The 20,642-nt window shown below is 48.0% G+C and overlaps 1 protein-coding gene across 6 annotated transcripts in view; it reads right to left on the reverse strand.

Annotated features, from left to right (window-relative positions):
* Positions 1–15,020, reverse strand: part of FOXN2 (forkhead box N2) — a 29,106-nt gene extending 14,086 nt beyond the window's left edge. For 2 of the 6 annotated variants that reach the window (XM_085054594.1, XM_085054589.1), the window contains exons 1-2: positions 14,905–15,020; positions 3,001–3,551 (exon numbers count right to left, since the gene is read on the reverse strand). In XM_085054594.1, the coding sequence (XP_084910720.1) occupies positions 3,001–3,537 (537 nt within the window). In that variant the 5' untranslated portion in view covers positions 3,538–3,551; positions 14,905–15,020. Of the gene's footprint in view, positions 1–3,000; positions 3,552–12,863; positions 13,849–14,199; positions 14,332–14,904 lie in introns of those variants that run through there. The other 4 variants (XM_085054592.1, XM_085054591.1, XM_085054593.1 and 1 more) reach the window with 4 other exon arrangements.
* Between the last annotated feature and the right edge of the window lie 5,622 nt (positions 15,021–20,642).

A 20,642-nucleotide genomic window follows, 5' to 3' on the forward strand; every position in this document is an offset into this window, starting at 1 on the left:
CCAGCATCATCCCCTTGCTGCTCATCAGCACCATTACCAGAGATCCACTGGAAATCTCATCTGCCTGGATGACTGCAGGTATTTCAGCCCGTGGGTTTGTCACCTGTCTGCTGTCCTAGACTCCTGAACCCCTGCAGATATTTAGCTGGCTGATGCAAATATAACACACAAACAGAGCAACTAGCCACAGCTTTGATCATCCAGAGCTCCATCTGCAACATGAGGTGGCACAGCCAGGTGGGAAGAGCTCTGCAGAGCAAGGCAGCTGGTGCTGAGGGGTCACCTGTTAGTGCCTTGGATGTTCTACTCAGATCTGCTCCAGCAAAGCCTTGTGGACAATGCCCAGAGCCATGAGGGCACAGTAAGCATGCTCCTGCAGCAACTCTTCCAGGTCAGCACCATCCAAAATGAATCCAGTGCAAGTGTCCTGAAACTGCCCTGCAGTGCCAGCTCAGGGGGTTTAGTTTGGAAAAATCAGATTTCCTTCAATGTACACTCCCAATCCAAAACAAAATATCAGCATTATGGCAAAGATGAGGATGGACTCTTCCCACTTTTGCTGCCAGACCTTGAAGAGATGATTTCATAGCTGAGAGTCAGCAGCAATAGCCAGGAAGGACGTGTCAGAGAGCAGCCTGTCCTGGGATGAAGGGGCACAGACCATCCATCCCCTACTGTCAGACATTTACAATCTTCCAACACAAGAGCCCAGATGCATTTGAAAGGCTTTAAAACCCTTCTTACCCTGCTGTTACCAAATAAACCATACTCCTCTGATACAACATGCTGTGGACTTTTCCACTTCCACAGGCACTTGGCAAAGAAGAAAGCTGATTGTGTACTCCCTTTCAGGTACAAAATGCTGTTAACAAAGAAAAAGATGGGAAAAACCCCAAAATTATCCTGCCCTTTCAGGGAAGCACTCAGAGGCATGGCTAGCACATGGTTACATGCAACAGGATCAGCAAAATGAGCCTGTGAGCAACTGCTGCTTGCTCCAAGAAGTGACACCTGAGGAGCTCATCCAAAGCATTTCCATCATCTGCCAGATGAACTCCCGTGGAGTCCAGGATGCTGATGTGTGCCACAGCCTTAATTTGCACGAAGAATTTGGAGCAGCATCCTCATCTGGTCCTTTTCTAAGCAAGGCAGAGGGTAAAGATTTAACTGCTGTTTGTAGGAAATGAGGAAACTTCAGCAGTTTCAGGAGGGGCTTTTTTGGGGGGGGAGGTTTTTTGGTAAGCACAGTTTCTGTTCTTTAGAATTAGAGAGCTGTGCAGTTTCTGGAGCCCTGGGAAAACACTGACAGAGCACATCAGCATCACCTTGCTGGTAGCAGTGGGAGATATTGTGCATTTTACTCTTCCTACTAGAGATGTCAAATCGAGCAGCAAGCCATCCTCTGAGCACAGAAACATTAATGGAGATGCCAGGGTAAGCAGGGGACCAGGCAGTTCCAGCTCCTGGCACCCCAGTGCCAAGATAGCAGGTTTGACTGGTAACTCCAAACCCATGAGGTTGGAAACAGCAGAGCATAAAGGGCAGATCCATAGAAAGAAGGAAATCATATACCAATTTAATTTCCCTTTCCTGCCCTATTTCTTCTGAAACTCATGTCACCCTCCTTGGACAGAGCCACCCAGGCCTTTAACAGCACTTTTGTCACCTACAGCAGCATATGGTCCCTGCTCAGACCCAGCCCTCCACACAGGGACAGCCTGAGCATCTCAGTTACCCCATGACAGCACCTGGAGCCACATTAAGAGCCATCCTAACACCCAACAGGACTCAAGTGATGGGGATGTTACTGGGCTTGTCACACTGCAACAAAAACTCACTTTTTTTTTCAGAGCAAAGCTGCTGCTTGGGAAAACAACACCCTACCAATTTAATGTAAGGAATACTATGAAGCAGTGGTGTTCAGTCCTATCAGCACAAGGCAGTCCTCCCCAGTGCCCACTCAGCTCCAGGATCCATCTCTACAGTGAGAGGCTGTCAAGCACGCCAGGCATTGCAGGCATTTCTGATAACAAGCCTGCTACCACCAAGTCTGACCTCCAAACACAGGACTTGTTTGTTGACTTTCAGTCTGTGGTTTGTTGGTTTATTTAAGTCAGAGCCAGCTCTTTGAGGAACAAGATGGGAAATGAGAGAGGGAGGAAGAAAGTCATAGTAGAATCATATGAATTAGAAGAAAGAATTTGTACAGAAAAGAGTAGCCTTGACTTTAAGAAGTGTGTCTGCACCACGCAGAGACACACATCTTATGACAGATGTTAGAGCATTACAGTCCATTAAATGCAGGAATTAATACTGTTATTGGAAAGCTAGAGCTGTGCAAAGTGTAACAGGACACCACAAGTGAAAGAGTCAATCTAATATTTGAGAAAGCTGCTTGACTGAGGAACACTCAGCCACACACACCCAGAGTGCCCACAAGCAAGGGCACCTTGCAGAGGATCACATCTGCACCCAGAGGGGAAACATCCCTGCTATCCAAGCAGGGAAGATGGTTGGCATCCCACAATCTCCTCTGCTTGCCAGTGTGATCATAGACATGGCTGTGCTGGAAAAGCAGGGAAGGAGAAACATAGCCCAAAATTCCAGCACTGGAAAATAGACAAAGCAGTAGTTTAAGAAGCTTCATCAAGAAGAAATCCTAGGAGGGGTTATCTAAAATTTCTGGCTGGTTATTGCAGGCTAACAAAATTTTAAGTAAATGGAAACAGATTTTTGCAACTGCATATGCACCAGATTTAAAAAGGATGCACCACTGCTGGGTGTACTCAGGTCAACAATGAATAACAAAACCCAGTGACTTGTCATCCCATGCTTTCTCAGAAGCAGCATTTCCAAACCAGCTCTATCTGCAAATAAAGAGTTAAAAGGACACTGTGGGGTGAAAACAACCCAAAAAAAAAGGTCCTTAAGAACAACAAAACCTTCTCCACTGCTCCCTGAATTTCCCACTTGCTCCACCTCCCTCCTGCCAGGTCTCACCTTGCCATGGCTTTTCTCCACCTTTCGGAAACACTTGTTCAAGGAGAGGTTGTGTCGGACCGAGTTCTTCCAGCCGGTGGGAGCCGTGGCGAAGTAGGGGAAGCGGTCCAGGATCCAGCTGTAGATTTCTTTGACTGGCAAGCTCTTGTTGGGGGACTGCTCAATCGCCATGTAAATGAGAAGGCTGAAAGAGTAAGGGGGTTTGGAAGTGGAGGATTTTTTCTCGGGGTTCTGGTAGCAGGACGGCGAGAAGGATGGCACGCTGTCCCCCTCGATGTCGTACAAGGGGCTAACAATGGGAAGGCCCTCGCTGCCGAGGCTGAAGTTTGTCAGCAGGTTAGTACTTTCATGCAGCCAGTTCAAATTTGTGAGCTCATCATCTGCTGAATCTCTGTCCACCACGGTGGCCTTTGGCTTGCCGGCGTCGCCCGCGTCGGGCAGGCTGCCCATCCCATGGCACTGCCGTAGTCCCGCGGCTTTTTCTGCTCCGGGCGTTTCAGCTTTCTTATCCGGAGTCATTCCAGTGACTGGACCCATTGAGCTTTATTGGTCTGCAACAAAGGACATGGTCAGAAATCACTGCAAACCACCAGAAGCACATTCAGCAGGAGCCCACCAAACCCAAGTGCAGGGCTGCACCATCCCCACGCTGTGCAAGAACACCGAGGTCACTGATGAGAAACAGGGTCCAACAGGAGCCTCCCAGCAAACTCATGAGCATGGGTTAACTCCTCTTGGTTTATAAGCAGAGCTGATGGGAAGCACTTGGAAACTGCTGTATCTATCATGAAACACCAATTCAGACACACAAATAATGGCTATTTTGATGTCAACATCCGAAACCTGGAAAAGACCTTAACAGGTAGGATCCAATCCATTCAGCTCTCAAATTAGCTCCTAAGTTACTCATTATTTTGTAAACTGTCCCTGTTTAGAAGTGTTTGCCTTTGGTGTCCAAAGAGTGAAAAAGGAATTGCAAAACTTAAATCAGCAAGAAGTCTATTTGTGGTCTCAGTCAAATGAAGTCTTTACATCCCCCTACAAGTCACAGCCATTCCCAAGTTCTGCTGCCTGTTTCTACCAAGGGAAGATCTGGCCAGCCTATCACAATGTTCATAAGCTGTTCCCCAGAGCTGCCTGGGTCCAAAAGATCTTTTTCCCCTCCTGCAAGGGCTTGCTGCCCTAACCTGGGCTTGCCTGCACAGCAGAGGGTGCTGGGAGCAGCTCTCGACAGGAAGGGACCATCCACTGGGGTAGCAGTTCAGACCTGGTGCAGGAATAATGGCTGACCATTTAAGATTAAGAAAAAATATCCAAAACAACAAAATACTAAAAACCTAACCATGAAAATATTGTCTATAAAAAACTGCCACCCAGAATGCACAGTCGAACAGGCTACCCATGCTTTAACAGGCATTACACCAACAAAAACCACCTTACTTGTAGAGTTTTAAAAGGGGTCTTCTAGTAAACTATGCAATGGGAACAGCTGTGGTTTTTTCCTGCTGATGTGAACATGTTAGAGCTTCACTGCACCCACAGCTTTGGCCAACAGAGCTATACTGAAAGTACAGAGCAACAAAACCACTGTACAGATGTAGGGTGTGTACATGCACACACACACATATACTGTAGACACAGGACACTCCAACTATTGAAGCAGTTCACCAGCAAAGCTGGTTCATATAAAGTTCACACGAACTGTAAAAAAAACCAAGCAAACAAAAACCCAAACCCCAGTCCAGTTCCCTGTCCCTGTAAGTGCTATCATTCTGGTTTCATGCTCCAGCTCCCAGTGCCAGAGCTCAAGACAAGGACAGTTTCCATATCACACCTCACCAGACAGCTCTGCACTGTCACTGGATGTTTTCTTACACCAGTTTGAGGTAAACACTAGCCTCCTTGCACTTGCATCTTCCCCTACAAAGTGTCCACTGCCTGGCTGTGCCACCCCCAAAGCCACCCAGCTGCAACCTGGCAGCCTCACCGTGTCCATGGCAGCACAGTGCCCAGCCTGCCTGCTGATGGATTTGCTCAGCCTCCTTATTTTGGAGAAGGGGAGCGATGCGTGCAATGGAGCAGCGGCATGGCGACACAGAAAGGCACCAGGATAATCCATTTTATGCTCCCCACTCCTGCCAGCCCCTGCCTGGTGCCAGGCAGCCGTGAGGTGCAGAATTTGTGCCTCCCCCAGAAAACACACCGTGTTTCCCACCAGCAATTTCTGCTCCTCTCTTCACCTGCTCCTGTGCTCTTGCACCAGCTATTGCAAAGCTACATTGACAACAGCACCTGCACTTATGCTTACCAGGAGCAGTGCTAGAAAACACCCATAAATTTTTAATTTTCTGTTTCTTATTTCTATTAAGTGCAGGGATGGGTATGATTAACTACCAGCTCAGTCAGTATTAAAAAAAAAAAATTAAAGCCAAGTGAGCTGCTCAAATAGCTGGTCAAAAATAGCTTTGCTCTCCCTTCAATTTACTTCTCCCCCAAGGCACCAGAGCAGATTTATATTGGCAGTCAGCGATGGCTGGCTTTAAACACAGCCATATATACATATGCTCATGTCACTCCTTCAATCCTTCCGTAAATTAAAAAGAAACAAACAAAGAGCTAGTGATAAAATCCATACAGTGAGACAAACCCCAACTCTGCTGCAACATGAGCTGCTCTGTTCTCTCTATAATGATTAACTTTTCCCCCTTGTTCAGCACCTCTTTAGGCAGCTACACAGGAGCTTACACCTCACAGCCGTGTTTTGGTAATTTTAGCTCCTGGTTCATGTTGCACAAAATCTCCCTTTACAAATCTTCCATCAGCGTGGCAGATCAAGAACATGCACATGGCTCACACACACACACATGCAAGCCTGAGGTCACTGTATCCATTTCTTAGGGGAAAGGGGGCAATAATCTGTTTTCAACACAAATATGGGCTGGGCACGCTCAGTCTTCTCAAAAATAGAAGGGAGAAAAAGATTAACTTACTCAGCTGGCACTCATAATCACGTAGTCTTTGTGGTGTCAGTGCACTGTTTGTTTGCATGCTACTATGTTTCAGCAGAGAATCATTAGCATAATTAATGCCCTACTTGAAAATAAAAATTATTTGCAGGTTATATACTTACAGTAAATAATATAGGTTAGTGCCATGTTTCTTTTAGCAGATGCATTACAAAAATCCAAACATCTCATTACCTTTTATCCTAATTCACCACCTCACAGATCTTCTACATGAACACACCAGAAATTAATTTTTTTTTTCTAGAAAGGCATAAAGGCTATTATTAGACTATTATCAACTAATAAATAAGAAAAAAATAAAATCACAGAAGCAAAGCCAGTGCCACTGGAGCATATCTGAAGGTATGCAAGTTGACAGCTTGTGTGCTCTCCAGAACACCTCTCCATGCACACAGACCCTTAATGACACCCAAAAACCACAATTCTGTTCTCCCCGTGTGCTCTGACTGCCCAGAAGCAGACAGCACTGTGAGAACACAGCCCCCAAGCTGTCATTTTCAAGACTACCACTTCCAATATTTGGGGTTTAAAATTTTACATAAGGGTCATGGAATTCGCCAAAGCCATCTTGGCTATAAGCTGGCAGAGTTTTGTGCTCAGGGATGACCCAGCAGAAAAACCACAGTAAAAGCAAGGAGAGCAAACTGTGAGAAGCAAAGAGCACAGAAGTAGCTCTCCAGTGCAGATGTTTTGATAATTCCCATGGGGACAGCCCCAGCCCTGCAAGCAGAGCCAGGAGGCAACCTCCAGCCAGGCATATGCAAAAATAATATGCTTTAAGCGCACCTCTGACCAAAGTGGAAGAGTTTGTGCTCTGCCCATGTGCTTTAGCCTACCAAAGAGTTCAGAGGGACATAGCACACTGCTGTTTCCTGGCATTAACACTCCCAACTGGAAGCAGAGCCTCATGCATCCAAATCCTAAGCAACTCAAGCATCTATCTCGTGTTAGCACCTCCAAAAGAAAGGCCAACTAAAACATTTACTCCTCAAAGTATCACAGTGGAGGTGCACATCATTCTGCACGGTAATTACAGACAGAGGACTATGATTCCAGGGTAAGACAATTAAAAGGCTGCAAAGCCAAGCGAGGTTGATCAAATGAAAGTTAGGATGCATCAGGAAAGAGGGAAGAGAGACAACCTGGTTCCAGCAGTCTGATTTTTGGCATCACATAAAAGCCAGTAGACCTTACTGCTAATCCATGCCAGTCCAGCACCCAAAGCCCAGAGAAGACCTGCTCTTCCAGACCACTCACAACCCAAACAGCAAAGCCCAGGTCTCAAGGGGCTGATGAAGGCTGCAGGTGTATTAAGGCAGCAGTCAGGTCCAGAGAAGCACAAACAGATCGGAGGAGACTCAATGTCTCAAGCCAAGGTAATATTTTCTGCAGCCTTCTCTCAAACTCACTGGAGAGCTGTTTGGGAAAGGTTAAGTTCTGAAAGGTCCTCAGCCTAGCAGAGCACATCTGGGTTAAGCCAGGTTTGCAAACCCCCACAAACACCCCCAGCTATGAGCGAATTTTGATGGAAGACCTTGAGCACCAGGATGTTCTGCCACAGGAGCAAATGCTTTGATGCGTGAGCATTTAATGAAGGCTAACCGGGTAACAAAACTGGAAGTCCACTGGGGCATATCCTCAGGCAAGCAGGGAAACACATTTATTTTGTAGCAGCCTTTCTTGGAAGAAGTCTCAGCTCCAGCAGAATCCAGGCCCAAAGGATGAAGCTGCGGCAGATGCCACCATCCCACCAAAGGTGGCCTTCTCCAAACTCAGCAGCATTGCAGGTTTAAGTGCACAGGTATCATTTTAGTCCTGTGGCCACCAGGGCTGGACTCACTGACCTGGCAAGAAAGAGCTCAGCCTTTTTGTCAGGAGATGCCACAGCCTTGTCTGTGCCAAGCTTGCATGAGAACAGAGCTGCAGCTGCTGCTTCACCCTTCTTTACAGTGGCATCAGATGAAAGGTGCCCTTTTGGCACCTGCACAGCATCAGTGCCCCAGGTTAGGACAACCTTCTCCACAGCTAAACACACCTCTTTATTTCTGCAGGACCAGCCAAGCAACTAGGTCACCTCTGCTAATAGTGGGAAGACCTGGAGCCTGCCAACAGTGCAGTGATTTCCCCCCAGGTTTAACAAATAATAAAAAAAAAAAAATTCAAATGCATTGCCCAAGTCTGAGGAGTCAAACCTAATTTTAATCCAGGAAAAGAGCTTTTCAGCCATATCCCACTTAGATTAATGACAGCAGCTCTGCACCCACTCTCTCCAGAACCAGCTCAGGGTGTGCAGTCTTAGTTACAGAGCCAGGCAGTTGTGCTTTGCACACAACTTCTGCACTGACACAAACAGGCTCTGTAAGACCATTTAAGATGATTGGTACGTGCTTTTGCATGCAAGCAACTGCACCAAGAGCACACTCCTCTATTGATTTTTCATATTCCCTTGCATCTACAAGAAACATAAGGGCTTGTCCTGACTTAAACACATCGATGTGTGTTGTCAAAACAGCCCAAGAATTACACAAATAAATGACTGTCACTGCTCACCTACCCAAGCTGGAGATAAACTTCCAAGTCAGTGTGCTCATAGCACAGGACTGGCTACAAGTCGTTGCATGTTAGAAGAAAGAAGGCAAAAAAAAAAATTCTGGCACAACTAATGAAAACCCATCAATTAAAAGCACCCCATCTGCTTGACCAGGAGCATTAAAAGGATGACACCAAACATTTTGCCCCCAACTAATCCAACCTTTCCCCCACTTATCTCCTTTGTCTCAGGCTGCCCTGCTGCATGCCCTGCACACCTCACACCCCTGCTCAGGGCAGCTGAGATCCTCCTCCCCCCAGCCCTCAGACAGGCCTATATTTGATTATAACACTATATGATGTCACGTATCCAAGACAACTAAAGGCATTACAGTCTTCTGAGGATAAAACCACCTCTCAGCTGTAGATTTCAGCAAACTGACTCAGTGACAGTGGAAGAGATGGACCCCTGGGTGACAAAGGACACCCAGAGCTGCTCCCTGGGGCAGCACCTACAGCAGAGCCCTATGCTCTCCTCCTGGCTCGCAAAGCAGGGGGAAATTAAAAATAATGGATTAAAAAAAAATTAAAAAGGGAGTTATCAGCTTCTCAAATTCAGCCTGAAAATAAAACCAACCAACCAAAGGACTGGACAAGCTCAAGGGCTTCACTCTAACCTTGGTGTTGGTGGGCTCAAAGGGGAAGAGGTTTTCAGGGATTTGAAGAAATGCTTCCAAGCCTCTCTCATGTCAATGTTCTCCCATATTCTGTGATATAATTAAAGGCAGGGTGAGGGAGAAAAAGTAATGAAAACCAATTCAAAGGTCCAATGTTAAGAAAATTTAAGAAATCCTGCAAAAGGGAAGGGATTAAATAAACCCTTATCATAGCCCAGGAAAGGGCAGGGAGCAACAGAAAGATTTCATCTAACTTTTTTCACAAAAGTTTGCATTTTTAAATTAAATACACACATATATGCATACATAAGTGAGTTTGTGTTTGAAACAAATATCTGAAAGGAAAATGAAATGTGGACTCAGACATGTCCTGACCCCAACCCAGACCCTGTACAGGGCTCAGAGCCTCTAGGACATTTATTCCAACAATGCCTTCAGAGACTTTGCAAACCTGAAGCCTTTCCAAAGGCTGCAGTCACTGTTGGACCTGGTTCCCTGTGCCTCAGATTTAAAACATGCACATGAAAACAGTCTAACAGAGAAACTGGGATATGAAAATAATTTTAAAAAAAGAAAACACAAAGCTAAACAAGCAGTGAAATTTAAACTAATAACAAAAACCCTTGGTGTCACATAAAGGGGTGGGGAGGGAAGGGAAATAAGTGCATTCAAGAAAAATGCTTTACAGCTAATAGTAGCTTTTCAACAGATGCTTATGGGTCATTTTCCTTAAAGTCAGAACTGTGCTTGCTAAGTGGACTAAAATGCAAGAAGAATGTAAGCCATTGATATGTTCATGTGAGCCATTTGAGCAAATGCCTTGCGAAATAATTCTGATGTTAATTCCCTTTCCAAGGTAACCCTTCTGTGTTTCTCTACCATCTTGAAACAGAAATGAATACAGCCACATTTCAGCTGGTGTCAGTACCAGTTTACCAATGCTGGAAAACATAAAGCTATCTTTTCTACACAGCTTTTCTGCCTTTAAAGTACCAAAACTCCCAATTTCCAGTGGAAAACCAACGATTTGAAGCTTCACCCCAAGTGACCCTTCTGCAAGATTTAATTGGAAAGCACCATCAGAGCCGTTTCACAAAACCCCATTGCTGGTACAACTTTGGGATTGGGAAGCTGTCCCCAGTTGCTGCTTCCCAGCTGCTCCTTCCCAGCTCCTGCTCCCAAAGCTTTCCTCCGGAGCCTGGGGAAGGCAAAGCAATGCTCTTTGCTGTGCTGACCTCCCTGGCCAACCTGCTTTTAATTTTATTCCACCAGTGTTGAACTTGGCTTTCTGTTTAAACAAACAAACAAACAAACCCTCCTACTTTTGACATCCCTAAACCAAACCAAACTGGCTGATAACTGGTCTGGGATGATCCTCACAGACCAGAGGATATGGGATGAGTTGCTGCTGCTTGGCTCCCACTCCTTCAGCTCTACTTCACAAAACTTTTCCAGGCACCAAGCTCTCTCTAAATCCGGTACTCAGCTTTTAGGCAACCACATACTTGCCCCAAATCTAAGCACAACAGAATCCAGAGACACTGTTAACAAGAAAGCAAGGACAGGACCACAATTAAACTGGGAAACTAAAAGTAGCTGCAAACTGCAAGACAGGAATGCACTGAAAATAACTTGAGAGAAGACATGAAGCCTGAGTGTGCAGAAGAGTAGGGGTGAGAGGTGATGCCTGCAGTAGTCAATTTAATGGAGTTCCTAACATCCCCTAACCCTTGAGGAAAAAGTAGGGAGCTCTCAGTCTAGTCTGAACATAATCGGAAAAAATTTTGAATGCACTGGGCAAAAAAAAGGCCAAAATCCACATCACTGACTTTCAGCATAAGTATTCCTATCTGCACAAATCCCAGGCTTCTCTTGAAATGGTCCTCATGCTGCTGAGCAACCACTCAGTAAAATGGGTATTCCTGCCCCAAACACAGCAGCCAGGCTTCCCAGCTGCTGACCACGCCGAGAGCACTCAGCAGCACTCTCCCAACCCTCGTGCTTCCACAGCCACAATGTTTTACAGGGAGCAGGCAGCGCACCAGGGGTCATAAAGATGCTGGCTGGCATCAGGCAGCACTTCTCCCATTCCACGTAATTTATTACCCAAGCACGGTGAGCTGTCTCTTCTTGCTGACCTAAATTGTATTTTGGAAGTATCATGGAACACCACTGCGTGCTTTCACCCAGCATGGTGAGGACGGCATGGAGAGCTCACCATCACCCAGCAGGCACGTGTGATATGACAGGGAACAAACACACACCTATCACATGTAGAAGATGCAGCCAGGAAAAAAGTGAAGCAGATCTCAGAGCTTTCTTGTGTCTTCTCTGGGAGCCAAGCAGCCACTGGATCTGGAAAGAGACACCCCACGTGCAGCCACAGGGAGTCTCCCCGTGGGGATGGATGGGGTTTGCAGCCTGCAAGCGAGCACTTGTTGGGAGCAGAGCTGGGTGCTGCCTGAGTCACCCTGGGCTGCCACAGCAGCGACACGGCGCAGGAAGTTGCCCAACACCATCTCAGTTTGGAGCAGCAACACACACACACACCCCGGGATGAGGCACTCGCTGCCTCCATCTGTTTCCTCCAGGAAAAGTTACCATCCCTGAGTGATGTCCTATAAATGAGCTTATACACAAAGCACTCCCCTGGGAGGGCAGGAACCACCACAGCAAGAAAACTCAAGGAGCCAAAGGGAATAACCCATAAGTTGCATCTCTGCTAAAAGAGTGAGCATTCATCCAAATTGCTGACAGCCATTTACTTCCGAGGACTAGAGGCTGCTTTTCATCCACTTGCAACCAGGCAATGAAAGCTGTGTTTCACAAAGCTTGTTTTGCACCAAAGTAGTACAGTAAGACTATCCTATGGCAGGGAACAGCATCAAGTGATGCATGGCAGTGGTGGCTGTGGGCACTCTTCCCAACACCCATCCTTCCTGCCACCTCACTAGCTATAATCCCCCTGTGCAGCTCCTTCTGATAAGGTATCACAAACCTGCACGTGGAAAAAGTCTTCTGAGTGCCTGGGGTACTTCCTCTCATAAATACCAGCTCCTTTTAACCCCAGCAATGAGCAGGCAAGGAGAGATGGCAGGGCAGGAAGGTGGAATTACAACCCCAGTGAAACCAACGTGAAAACTTCCGCTGCTGTTATGGGAACCAACAGTTCTGCATGGGAACTGCATGGTTTTCTCACCAGTTTAAACTATACCCACGGACAGCAGCTTCAGATGCCAAACTATCTCAGTCACCAGAAGAGTTTGCTTTTGCTCAGCATGTCAGGTTTTAAAGTCTATTGCACTGAGTGGACAGAGCCCGTGGTTCATAAAGATGGTAAAAATCAGCCTGATGTGTCCCTAAGCCTCTGTCTTCTTTCCCAGGCACTCCACTCACACGCCAGGCAGTACTTCTCGTTCAGCAGGACCATTACACATCCCTCTATCTGCTCCATTACTTACTGGACTGGCATGTCCTGACACAGAGAGTTGCTGGCAATGCTGGTGCCTTCAATCCCAAGCTCTCTGGAGGACATGGAAAGGCTCCTCAAGCACAAATGCCATGGGGGCTGGAGCTGTTGAGGCAGCACACTCCTTAGTTAGTGTCCCTTTTTACACAAAAAATATCTCACCTCTGGGCTGAAAAATCCCTGAGGAGCTCCTTCAGCACAGCCCCAGCAGCAGCACCCAAAGCAGTCACAACTTCATCCTCTGGTCTAGACACTGCCAACAAAGACATCAACCAAGTTTTATCACAGCAAGGTCCCTGAGAGTTCTCAGGGCCACCTGCCAGGACTGATACAAGGCCAGAGCCTCCAGCTCCCTTCAGGACGTGCAGGGCAGCCAACGCAGCATCTCCACCACAGTCTGCAAGTGTAAACACCGTGTACAGCAGCACTGCTCAGTTTATGGGCATATCTGATAACAAAACAAAACAAAAAAAATACTAAAAGCACACAAAAGTCCTATACTTATTTGAGGCAACTCAAACATACAAAGTGAGAACCATCACCTCCTCTGTGTTTCTACAGAAGTCAAGTGGCACAGCTGGACCCAGCAAGCCCCCAGCAGAAGCTGATGCGCTGCAGCAGCGCGGCTGAGCTCAGAGATAACACACCCTGGCACCGGCTAAGTTCATCAACTCAAGCCCTGTGCTGCACTCACTGCTACTATAGAGCTTTCAGTTCAGACTCGTTCAGCTCCAACTACCTTCTGCAGAGCTCGGGAAATGTGAATTGGCACCTGCCAAGAAAACAAAAAACAACAACCCTCAAACTAGTTCAAGTTTCCTGACATAGGATAATGCCAGCTTAATTCTTCTTGCATAGACGTAGCAATAACACCAGACTTTTAGGAGAGGAAAACAGACCCCAAACCAAGAAACACAACAGAAGTTAAATGACTCACATGTCAATATATTACAACTCAACCCTTACTAAACGTGTCTAAAAGCAAGCCCACCAACAAGAAGATTTGGGGAGTGTGTGCGTGCATATATATGTGTATATACATACACATACACAGTATATTGTATACAAAGTTATCTTGAGTTTATAGGTTAGCCACAAAGCTAATCAAGTCGCTTTCTCAGCATTTAAGTCCACCATAACTCAGCATGTTTAACTCCACATTTCATCCAGCATCCATCCACAGGCAGGCACCACGCACGGCAGGAACATGAGTTTATTGGGTCCTCTTCAAGGTTACCCTTTAGTTTACTCTTTGTTCTTTTAAGCCTTTCTTTGGGCCTCCTCACAACCGAAACCCTTACCAACAAAAGCCGGTTTCCGCTCGCACAGAGCCTGAGCCCCAAGCACCACACCAAGCCGCTGTGTCCGAGCAGGAGCAAGGCAGGAAGGCAATGCCATCGCTGCTCCGCCGCCGCCACCGACTCATCGCCCAACTTCACCGAAAATCCCCGGAAAAGATGGAAAACTCTGCAGGGCCACGTGCAGATCCCACCCTCACCTCCAGCACCTCGCCAGCCGTTCCCTGGATTTCCCCCCAAAACGCGGGAACCCCGGAGCGCTCTCCCACGCTGCCCACGCCTCTGCGAGCCACAGCCGCCCCGCGCATCCCTGGGGGCTTCCCGCCGCTCCGGGGACAGCGGGGCGCAGCGGAGCGACGCCAGAAGCGCCTTTATTTCACCGAACGGAGCGCCCGAGTTGGATGGGGCTGACCCGGGGGCGAGGGGCACGTCGGGGCCGCGCTCCCGAGTGCCGGGCTGGCCCCGCTTTCCATCAGCCCGGCTGGAAGCGCGCAAGAAGCGCGGGCTCGCCCCGCCGGGGAGAGGCTGGAGGGGGGCTCACCCCGCGGGAGCCGCGGGCGGGCGGAAGCTCCGCGGAGCCGCGCCGGGAGGAGGAGCCGCGGGTGCGCGGGGACCCCCCCTTCCCACGCATCGCCACCCAGGGCGGCCGGAGAGCAAGCGCCGCCTCCGCGCCCTGTCCCCACGCGGGAAATGGGGGGACACTGCTCGCATCCCCCCCAGCCCGGCACCGGCGGACCCGCCGCCACGCTCCCCGCGCTTCCCCCTTCCCCCACGAAACCCTCCCGGAGCGCCAAAAACAAAAAAAACTCCCGCCCCAAACCCGGGCAGAAGCCGAAAGCTAAAGCGAAGGCAGGCGCGGGAGCGGGCGGAGCGGGCGTGGGGCGGCGGGCGCGGGCGGCACTCACCGCGGTCATGAAGCCGTGCGGCCGGCGGCGGACACAATATGGCAGCGGGGGGATGTGTCAGGGAGCAGCTGCTCCCTGCGCAGCGGCGGCGGCACCGCCCTCCCGCTCCCCATGGCAACCGCGAGCAAGCACGGCCCCCCCGCCAGCGCCACCGCCTCCTTCCGACCGCCTTCCTTCCCTCACCGCCTCCCGCCCTCGGCGCCGGCACCGCCTCCTCCTCCACCGCCACCGGGGCCGTGAGGGCTGCGGGAGCCTGCCGGGCTGCGCCTCCCGCCCGAGCATCCTCACCGCCTCCCGAAAGTTCCCCTTTCCCCGCACAAGTACCGCCGCCTTAAGATTTTTAAAACAGGAAAATATAAAAGCACAAACCCTCATTGTAGTTTCGTAGTTTCACTTCCTTTTCCTCGCCTTCTTTTTTTTTTTTTTCTCCCTTTTTTTGTCCTCTTAACCAAAACGAAGCCACCGCCGTGTTTGCCGTGCCTTGTAGCTCATTGTGCGCTCGTGCTTTGGGCTTCCAGCTTTGCAGGGCAAGAACTCGGCTGTTTGCTCAGCCCTGCGTGCAACTCGCAGTCTTACAGCATCATAAAGAGGACTTCGGGAACTTGCTTGCAGGAAGAAGTCTTGTTTCGAAGCTGATCTTCCACTGGGTAAAAGAAAAAAAAGTTTGTTCGCTTTTCCGAGGTTTCCTCACCTTGTGAAGAACACAGCTTACCCCTGCCTCGTGATGACTTTTGGTAATTTTATTTATAAGGAACGATGGGAATGCGTTTCAAGGAAATTCCCCCACTCCACGTTAGGAGGAACCAGTGGTTGAGGTGTTTTTTCATTTGAAACAATTTCAGGGAAGAACCTTTCGGGTTTTTTAAGAGTGAGGATATATCAGGCTTAGGGTTATAACAGGCAGAATATTCTCCCAAGGGCAGAGGATCGAATCCAGTGGCAGGGAGGCTCCTTGCACTGCACCATGAAGCATGACCAGCTGCAGAAACAGAGCCCAGCCACAGAGTTCTGAACAGAATAAATTATTCTCAGCAACTTGCGTTTAGCTCCTACCTAATTTCCACTGATTGAACGCGTTATGATTCATTCAACCTTTCCTTTTCTCCTTTTACAGCCTCAGAAGTTAGCCAGGGCCTCCCTACCCTCTCGGCAGACAACAGAAGTGCACTTGTATTAATTATGTATTGCTAAAGCCATCTAATGCTGAAAGCACCCTCCATTCCCAAATCATTAAAAATAGACCTAGCACTGCTGGTACCAGCAACACTTTGCCCTTAAGAGGCTCTTTTGCCTAAATTCCTATCCCTCTCAAAGTGCACATCCGTGTGCCTTGTGTGCTTTCCACACCTCAGCAGCCTGGGCAGAGGAAGGAGCAGGGCCCAGGGAGCATTGCCTGCCCCTTGGGATCAGGGTGTGCTGCTTTGACTTTTGCCCAGCTGGGCGGCAACCTGAAAGAGAGACGTTTGAATCCAGGATGCCTTCGGCTTCAGTTTATTATGTGGAAGGTTCTGTTTGGGCCGCCAAAGGTGGAATCTGTTCTCAGCCTTTGATTACATTTACACCCTGGCCTTTAGAGTGTGTCTGCTCTCGCAAGGTTCTTTCCACTTATGCCTTAAAAATGCAATCTGAGTTCAGGAGGAATGCATGCTCTCTCCCCCTTTATAATTTAGTGGAAAAAGTCACCACAAAACCAATCGAGAATTAAAAAGATAAAAGCTGTAAACGCCCTGAAGTCGACACCCCCTCACAAAAACAAAAATAAAACAGGTATTTTATTTAAACCATGTTGTAGCACAACACTTCAAATAAAACAAAATCTACACCTCCTGAAAAAACATTATTACCTTTATCTTCTTCAACCCTCTCTACTCCTCAGTGTACCCCTGCTGGTTCCTTTTGGCTGTAAACCGTACTACAGTGTTTAAAGTCCACCAATTTTGTATCAATAAAGACGCTAACCAAGATTTGAGGTTTTCTGGAGCACCTTCTGTATCTCCCCCTTATCTCCAAGTCTGACCACAGTCATCTTCACTCTTTGTCAGCCTGTGAAGTCACCGGTGGCTGCAGCAGTGCATCTGGGACAGGGGACAAAAGAAAGTCCAGCATAATTCTTAGACAGGCATTAACTTTCTGCCTCACGTTGTACTCATCCCCATGAAACTCAGCAGGCAGAGCTAAGCCTCCCAGCAGTGCATGCATAGCTGCAGCTCTGCAACAGCTTGTCTGGAGCCAATCCAGCCCTGTGGGGTGCAGAGAATTTTTGGGTCATCAAGGGAACACTCACACCTGTCCCGATGTTTGCCTGTCCCTACCTGTACTAATTCCTGAATAACAGCACCAGGATGCCTCGCTTAGTGCCCAGGCAGCAACCAGATGATCATGGGAACTGTGTTTGTCTCTGCTCAGTGTCCACTCCAAATCTGATCTCTGCTTCCTCACCATGGTCCATTTTCCCTGCTAAATTCTGTATGTGATTAGTGAGAGCAAGAGGGAGCAGGTGGTGGAGGGCTGGGAGCAATGGCATCAGACAGAGCCAAGGCTACCGGTGGTGTCCTGCTGTGTGTTTGATCAGCCCCAAGAAGCTGGAGAGCCATGGCATGGAGGATGCCCTGCCAAGGTGTTTTGTGCAGAATCCCTGAAAGCTGCTGGCTCCCAAATTTCAAACTGAAGGCATTAGATTGTTTTTTCCTGCCATGTCCCCTGTCCCTCAATGGAGGCCTGTGGCTACTGGCAGTCTGAGCCCACAGACCTCTTGCTCCATCTTAGTTTTCTGCTCAGAGCACCAGAGCTACTAAGGGAAACTTACAGCAAAACAGCAACCACGCGAAGCAGAACTCATCCAATAAATATGACAAGGATGTGATGCTATTTTCCAACACAGACCTTTAAAATAGGTGGGACAGACATTAGTCATGGTACTCTATGTGGGTCTCTGCACAGCTCCCCAGGATGTCTGTGTGGCATCTCCTGCATCCCCCTGCAGCAGGAGGTGTGGGGAAGATGGGCTGCAGAGGCTGAGGCAGGTGCTGAGGAGGTGGCAGGAGGTGCCCTCCATCCTACCCTTGTCACCTCATGCTTTGAGCCAAGACACACTCACAGAGGCTGCTGGTGCCTCCTGGCCTGGCTCCAGGCTGTCCTTGAATGTCCTGCCCACTGAAGGACAGCCGTGCCTGCTTTGCCAAGGCAGCTGTCATCACTGCAGCCCTCCTTCCTGCCTCCTGCGTGGTTTCTACCAGAGGCTGGCTGTCCTCTCCACTTCAGGGCACAGCCACGACTCTGGGTGATTTGCCATCACCACAGGTGGTTGAGTGCATGAAAACAAACACAAAAATGTGAAGTGTTTTTGTTGCTCGGGGTTTTTTCTGCTCTGTGCAGAAAATCAGCCCTTCCACTTCTCCCATGAGAGAGTCAATACCCTCAGACCTCCCCTCTTTTATTTCAAAGTGAGGTGTGGATGGAGAAGGGCATCCTGGGAGAAGTCTCCCTAGGCACAGAGGACAGCCATCCAAAGCTGTTTTGTGGAGCACTATCCCCCTGGGAAGACAACACCTGCCTCCTGGCAGATGCAGTTTGCTTCTCCTAAGAGGAGAGGGCACAATGGGGACCTTCCAAAGGTGGCATCAGCTGACTTGTGCCATCCTCACCCAAGCACCTCCTCACCCAAGCTAAAGTTCAGTGCATGTTCAGTGCTCTTAGGCTGCACCCAAGAGCAGGGAAAGGCAAGAAGGGAGTTGCTACAAAGCACAGGGGTGGGTGCTGCATGTGCAATGCCATGGGTGAGTGCTACGAGAGCCAGGGAGCCTCAGTTACTATGCAGGTATTTCTGCCACATGTGTGAATGGTCAGCCAGGCTTCATACAGTCTCAGCACTTCCCATGAAACCACAGCCCTTTGATCCTGGTGACCTACACCTGGTGTATCACCCTGCAAAAAGCTGGCAGAAGAGTTTATCAGGTTAATGCATCCAGGAATAGCATTGTCTCTTCCACAGGAGCAAACCAGGCTGCTGTTCACAGCTCTTTGCTAACTTTGCTTTCTGCCCAGGGATGCTGTGAGAGAAATGCTGGCCCAGCAGTGGTTGGCCACCTGCTTCTTCTAGGAATTCTTGTTGCAAGCAGCATCTCTGATTTACATTGACAGCCCCGTTTGAAGTAATAACTTCAAAGGGACTTCCTATTTCTCCAGATTGGTGTGCCTGCCTACTCAGCTCCCACACTGTAACTTTCTGCTTGTGGTTTCTATCTGGCAATGTCTCCCACTTTGCTGTCTCCTACCACCAGCCTGGTTTAGCATTTGATCTCTTCCCTTGCCCCAGGCAAAGCCATGAGGGACACTGTGCAGTGTGTGGTTTGTTGCATTTCTTCTTCCCCCATCCTGCTGCCTGCCATGTTTGCTCTCTCTCAACTCTTGCTGCATCCTGAATGGGAGTCAGTGCTGAAGTTCTTGTTCTTGCTGTAGCTGTATACAGACAGGTCCACAGTCACTCATTTTAGGGACTGAATATGCCCTTGGCTTTTTCCTTTTCCCCTTAACAGCTGTCCTAAGACTGAGGGTCTGTTAACATCTGCTGAGACCCAGCTTTCTATGAACATCTCACCAGTATAGATCCAGATCTCAGACAAGCAGGTAACTATAAAGGAAGTTGTAGGGGTAGTGTTACCTGGCAAAATTAATAATTAGATAATTTCTCAACCATACAATCACTGATTGGAAAAATGTGAAGTGTTGGTTGCAGTATTCCTCCCGCATCATGTCACATGTCCAAGAACTGAATTACATGTATTGAATTACCATCAAAACATTAGGACTTTTCAATATTGGATCTCCAAAAAGGTTTGTAGAGCTAAGAAGATACCTTGACTAGAAAGAGTCTGAGAATATTACTACTCTGGAAACACTTTCAGTGGGAATATCAATCCTAATTGCACCTGGTTGTGTGATATAACTTATGCTAGTTCAGTAAATGATGTAAGCCTAAACCTGCATGAGATGGTTCTGCAAAAACAGAATAGTGAACATTTTTTCCAGTTTAGCTGTGTCACTTGAGGGTGACTTTTTTTCTTCATTGTTATCATCATTATTTTTCTATTTTCATTATTTAGTCTTCTAAATAATGCAGCTGGAAAATACACACAAGGAGATCAGACAAGATGCAGCCTTGTTTGAAAGCTTGAGCAGAAGAACCTATTCAAGAATGGACAAATCAATCATGGAGCAAAGCAAATGTGGTCTACCTTAGCAACACATCATATATTTAGCACTGTCATCTATTTACTCTTAAGCAGGAGGAAGTTTGTCTCTGTAGACTTGCTATCCTCAACAAAAGATGAGGAATAAAATCAGCACTTTGAGTATTAGAAAGAATCTTGCATTGCTGAGAGGTAACTTACCTCCCTCTCTTTACAGGTAATACAAATACCTTACAGAAAATAGTAGCAATTTCCTAAATAAGACCAAGTCAATTGTTTTTGTTGCGCCCAAAAAAAAAAAAAAAAGATTCATGCCTTTTAGAATCTAGCCCACTATGTAACACGCCAGGCTGAATTACCCAGAGATACTTTGTTTTGAAAGGAGTGCAGAAATCCTGCAGGTTTAATTGCCAATAAATCAGCATGACCTCCACTCCCTGACACTTTTTTTCACAATGATCTTTTCAAGCAGAAAATGAAGAGACTGATTTTTACAGTGTGTGCATACTGCCTTTGGAGAGATAAGAGCAATGACACACAGGCAGGTTC

Source organism: Lichenostomus cassidix, chromosome 3 (assembly GCF_008360975.1).
Source record: "Lichenostomus cassidix isolate B80296 chromosome 3, HeHo_3.0, whole genome shotgun sequence".
NCBI classification, from domain to species: Eukaryota; Metazoa; Chordata; class Aves; order Passeriformes; family Meliphagidae; genus Lichenostomus; species Lichenostomus cassidix.